Below are 5619 nucleotides of genomic sequence, written 5' to 3' on the forward strand. Positions count from 1 at the left end.
CCGCACTAGGTGCACGTCGTCGGCACGACCACCGAGGTACCTCCCCCACCCCGGCCCTCCGGCCCCGCGCCCCCGCCTCTGTGCTGTGCCGTGCCCTGGACTCCCCTCCCTCCACTCTCCCTCGCTTCTTCGCTCCGCCTCCCCGAGGCGACCGCGGCGCCCGCGCGGTGCGTGTCTGTTGCGGCGAGTGTCGGGGTGCCTCCCCCCCCGGCTGCGCGCCCCCTCCCCGCGCCACAACGGAGCACCCCGTGACACCGCAAAAGAACCAACGCACTCACGTCCCCATCGTCCTCCCCCCTCCCCGCACCAGCACCGACGTGCTCTCCGCTCTCCCTCCCTCACCACCTCCCCTCGCACCCTCCCTTGCCTTCTCCCTGTCCCCTCCCTCCCCAGATCCGCCAACGCATCCGATCCCCTACAACCCCCCTCTCCCCCGCCCACACGCACGCGCACACCGCCGTGCACAAGCCCTCGCCCTCGCCCTCGCCACCACACCCCCTGCCCCACAGCGCCCCCGCGCCTGCAGAGCCATGTCCGTCGACAGCAGCAGCACGCACCGCACCCGCAGCGTCGCCGCGCGCCTGGTGCGCCTCGCGGCTGCCGGCGCCGCAGTCATCGCTGCTGTCGGCACCGCGGCCGCGTGGGCACACGCCGGTGCGGTGCAGCACCGCTGCATCCACGACGCGATGCAGGCACGCGTGCGGCAGTCGGTGGCGCGCCACCACACGGCCCCCGGCGCCGTGTCCGCGGTGGGCCTGCCGTACGTTACTCTCGACACCGCGGCCGCCGCCGATCGCCGGCCGGGCAGCGCGCCCACAGTCGTGCGCGCCGCGAACTGGGGCGCGCTGCGCATCGCCGTCTCCACCGAGGACCTCACCGACCCCGCCTACCACTGCGCTCGCGTCGGGCAGCACATCAAGAGGCGACTTGGCGGCGTCGACATATGCACGGCCGAGGACATCCTCACCGACGAGAAGCGCGACATCCTGGTCAAGCACCTCATCCCGCAGGCGCTGCAGCTGCACACGGAGCGGCTGAAGGTGCGGCAGGTGCAGGACAAGTGGAAGGTGACGGGCATGGGCGACGATGTGTGCAGCGACTTCAAGGTGCCGCCGGCGCACATCACCGATGGCCTGAGCAACACCGACTTCGTGATGTACGTCGCCTCCGTGCCGAGCGAGGAGGGTGTGCTGGCGTGGGCCACGACCTGCCAGGTGTTCTCTGACGGCCATCCAGCCGTGGGCGTCATCAACATCCCCGCGGCGAACATTGCGTCGCGGTACGACCAGCTGGTGACGCGTGTCGTCACGCACGAGATGGCGCACGCGCTCGGCTTCAGCGTCGGCTTCTTCGAAGGCGCCCGCATCCTGGAGAGCATTTCGAACGTTCGGCACAAGGACTTCGATGTTCCCGTGATCAACAGCAGCACGGCGGTGGCGAAGGCGCGCGAGCAGTACGGCTGCGACACCTTGGAGTATCTGGAGATCGAGGACCAGGGCGGTGCGGGCTCCGCCGGGTCGCACATCAAGATGCGCAACGCGCAGGACGAGCTCATGGCGCCTGCCGCAGCTGCCGGGTACTACAGCGCCCTGACCATGGCCATCTTCCAGGACCTCGGCTTCTACCAGGCGGACTTCAGCAAGGCCGAGGTGATGCCGTGGGGCCGGAACGCCGGCTGCGCCTTCCTCAGCGAGAAGTGCATGGAGCGGAACATCACGAAGTGGCCGGCGATGTTCTGCAATGAGAACGAGGTGACTATGCGCTGCCCCACCAGTCGTCTCAGCCTTGGAAAGTGCGGTGTTACCCGTCACCCGGACCTTCCGCCGTACTGGCAGTACTTCACGGACCCGTCCCTCGCCGGCATCTCCGCCTTCATGGACTGCTGCCCTGTCGTGGAGCCCTACGGTGATGGCAGCTGCGCACAGCGTGCGTCTGAAGCGGGCGCACCATTCAAAGGCTTCAACGTCTTCTCCGACGCGGCGCGCTGCATCGATGGCGCCTTCAGGCCGAAGACGAGTCACGGCATAATCAAGTCGTACGCCGGACTGTGCGCCAACGTGCGGTGCGACACGGCCACGCGCACGTACAGCGTGCAGGTGCACGGCGGCAGCGGCTACGCCAACTGCACGCCGGGCCTCAGAGTTGAGCTGAGCACCGTGAGCAGCGCCTTCGAGGAGGGCGGCTACATCACGTGCCCGCCGTACGTGGAGGTGTGCCAGGGCAACGTGCAGGCTGCCAAGGACGGCGGCAACGCCGCGGCTGGTCGCCGTGGTCCGCGCGCCGCGGCGACGGCGCTGCTGGTGGCCGCGCTGCTGGCCGTGGCGCTCTAGACGGTGGATAGGACGGGTGCTGATGGCGTGTCCCCTGCTCCCCCCTCCCTCCCTCCCTCTCGTTGTCTCTCGGAAGAGCTCCACGCTGTCCTTTCATCTCCTCGCCTGTTCTACGCTTGCTTCGCTGCGCCGCTGCACCGGGCCGGTCCTCGCCGACCCTCGCCTGCCCTCTCCCCCTCCTCTCTCCCGCCACCCCACCCCGCTCCCCGCTGCGCACGGTGCCTGTGCGCTTGGAGAGAGGTGCAGCAGCGCGCGGGAGCTGAGGGAGGGAGGGGGTGTCGTGCGCGGGTGCGCATGCCTTCTTTCACTTCCTTATTTGTCTTCTATTTGTTCCCTGCGGCACCCGCACACCCCCACCCGCTGGCGGCCATCCGCGGCATCCGCGGGTGCGTGCGCGGTGTGTCTGCCTTCTCTCTCCTCCTTTCGCTCTGTTTCCCTGTCCTCGGACTCCCCGGCGCCAGCGTGAGCTCCGCAGTCACCGCCCACCCGGCGCTCCGGCGCGGTCAGCGCCACCCCACCCCACCCCCTCTCCCCCATTCGTGCGTGTCTCTTCTCGCTTTTTCTGTTTCCTCTTGTAGCAGGGCGCGCCGCGTTGTGGGAGCGGTGGCGGCCTCTGCGCGCGGACGGCGTGCAGGTCGGCCGGGAGAGTCTCCCGCCAGCGCCCGCGCAGCGCAGAGCCGTCGCCCACCCACCGTCTCCTCCCACCTTCGCATGCCGCCGCACTAGGTGCACGTCGTCGGCACGACCACCGAGGTACCTCCCCCACCCCGGCCCTCCGGCCCCGCGCCCCCGCCTCTGTGCTGTGCCGTGCCCTGGACTCCCTCTCCTCCACCTCTCCTCGCTTCTGTCGCTCCGCCTCCCCGAGCGACCCGCGGCGCCGCGCGGTGCGTGTCTGGTGCGGCGAGTGGCGGGGTGCCGTCCCCCCTCGCTGCGGCGCCCCTCCCCGCGCCACCACGGAGGCACCCGTGAGCACGCCAACAGACCAACGCACTCACGTCCCCATCGTCCTCCCCCCTCCCCGCACCAGCACCGACGTGCTCTCCGCTCTCCCTCCCTCACCACCTCCCCTCGCACCCTCCCTTGCCTTCTCCCTGTCCCCTCCCTCCCCAGATCCGCCAACGCATCCGATCCCGCTACACCCCCCTCTCCCCCGCCCACACGCACGCGCACACCGCCGTGCACAAGCCCTCGCCCTCGCCCTCGCCACCACACCCCACTGCCCACAGCGCCCCCGCGCCTGCAGAGCCATGTCCGTCGACAGCAGCAGCACGCACCGGCACCGCAGCGTCGCCGCGCGCCTGGTGCGCCTCGCGGCTGCCGGCGCCGCAGTCATCGCTGCTGTCGGCACCGCGGCCGCGTGGGCACACGCCGGTGCGGTGCAGCACCGCTGCATCCACGACGCGATGCAGGCACGCGTGCGGCAGTCGGTGGCGCGCCACCACACGGCCCCCGGCGCCGTGTCCGCGGTGGGCCTGCCGTACGTTACTCTCGACACCGCGGCCGCCGCCGATCGCCGGCCGGGCAGCGCGCCCACAGTCGTGCGCGCCGCGAACTGGGGCGCGCTGCGCATCGCCGTCTCCACCGAGGACCTCACCGACCCCGCCTACCACTGCGCTCGCGTCGGGCAGCACATCAAGAGGCGACTTGGCGGCGTCGACATATGCACCGCCGAGGACATCCTCACCGACGAGAAGCGCGACATCCTGGTCAAGCACCTCATCCCGCAGGCGCTGCAGCTGCACACGGAGCGGCTGAAGGTGCGGCAGGTGCAGGACAAGTGGAAGGTGACGGGCATGGGCGACGATGTGTGCAGCGACTTCAAGGTGCCGCCGGCGCACATCACCGATGGCCTGAGCAACACCGACTTCGTGATGTACGTCGCCTCCGTGCCGAGCGAGGAGGGTGTGCTGGCGTGGGCCACGACCTGCCAGGTGTTCTCTGACGGCCATCCAGCCGTGGGCGTCATCAACATCCCCGCGGCGAACATTGCGTCGCGGTACGACCAGCTGGTGACGCGTGTCGTCACGCACGAGATGGCGCACGCGCTCGGCTTCAGCGTCGGCTTCTTCGAAGGCGCCCGCATCCTGGAGAGCATTTCGAACGTTCGGCACAAGGACTTCGATGTTCCCGTGATCAACAGCAGCACGGCGGTGGCGAAGGCGCGCGAGCAGTACGGCTGCGACACCTTGGAGTATCTGGAGATCGAGGACCAGGGCGGTGCGGGCTCCGCCGGGTCGCACATCAAGATGCGCAACGCGCAGGACGAGCTCATGGCGCCTGCCGCAGCTGCCGGGTACTACAGCGCCCTGACCATGGCCATCTTCCAGGACCTCGGCTTCTACCAGGCGGACTTCAGCAAGGCCGAGGTGATGCCGTGGGGCCGGAACGCCGGCTGCGCCTTCCTCAGCGAGAAGTGCATGGAGCGGAACATCACGAAGTGGCCGGCGATGTTCTGCAATGAGAACGAGGTGACTATGCGCTGCCCCACCAGTCGTCTCAGCCTTGGAAAGTGCGGTGTTACCCGTCACCCGGACCTTCCGCCGTACTGGCAGTACTTCACGGACCCGTCCCTCGCCGGCATCTCCGCCTTCATGGACTGCTGCCCTGTCGTGGAGCCCTACGGTGATGGCAGCTGCGCACAGCGTGCGTCTGAAGCGGGCGCACCATTCAAAGGCTTCAACGTCTTCTCCGACGCGGCGCGCTGCATCGATGGCGCCTTCAGGCCGAAGACGAGTCACGGCATAATCAAGTCGTACGCCGGACTGTGCGCCAACGTGCGGTGCGACACGGCCACGCGCACGTACAGCGTGCAGGTGCACGGCGGCAGCGGCTACGCCAACTGCACGCCGGGCCTCAGAGTTGAGCTGAGCACCGTGAGCAGCGCCTTCGAGGAGGGCGGCTACATCACGTGCCCGCCGTACGTGGAGGTGTGCCAGGGCAACGTGCAGGCTGCCAAGGACGGCGGCAACGCCGCGGCTGGTCGCCGTGGTCCGCGCGCCGCGGCGACGGCGCTGCTGGTGGCCGCGCTGCTGGCCGTGGCGCTCTAGACGGTGGATAGGACGGGTGCTGATGGCGTGTCCCCTGCTCCCCCCTCCCTCCCTCCCTCTCGTTGTCTCTCGGAAGAGCTCCACGCTGTCCTTTCATCTCCTCGCCTGTTCTACGCTTGCTTCGCTGCGCCGCTGCACCGGGCCGGTCCTCGCCGACCCTCGCCTGCCCTCTCCCCCTCCTCTCTCCCGCCACCCCACCCCGCTCCCCGCTGCGCACGGTGCCTGTGCGCTGAGAGAGAAGT

At 69.5% G+C, this 5619-nt stretch overlaps 2 protein-coding genes across 2 annotated transcripts; both read left to right on the plus strand.

The window, feature by feature from the left end:
* Positions 1-530: 530 nt before the first annotated feature.
* Positions 531-2330, plus strand: GP63-1 (GP63, leishmanolysin; the record flags this gene model as incomplete). Its single annotated transcript, XM_001463662.2, has 1 exon — positions 531-2330. One exon carries the CDS (start codon positions 531-533, stop codon positions 2328-2330), a length of 1800 nt encoding a protein of 599 aa, XP_001463699.2.
* A 1247-nt stretch (positions 2331-3577) lies between these two features.
* Positions 3578-5377, plus strand: GP63-2 (GP63, leishmanolysin; the record flags this gene model as incomplete). The annotated part of the gene is made up of 1 exon (XM_003392201.1): positions 3578-5377. The coding sequence occupies one exon, from the start codon at positions 3578-3580 to the stop codon at positions 5375-5377; it is 1800 nt and encodes a 599-aa protein (XP_003392249.1).
* Positions 5378-5619: the final 242 nt, after the last annotated feature.

This window comes from Leishmania infantum, chromosome 10 (assembly GCF_000002875.2).
Source record: "Leishmania infantum JPCM5 genome chromosome 10".
Classification (NCBI taxonomy): domain Eukaryota; phylum Euglenozoa; class Kinetoplastea; order Trypanosomatida; family Trypanosomatidae; genus Leishmania; species Leishmania infantum.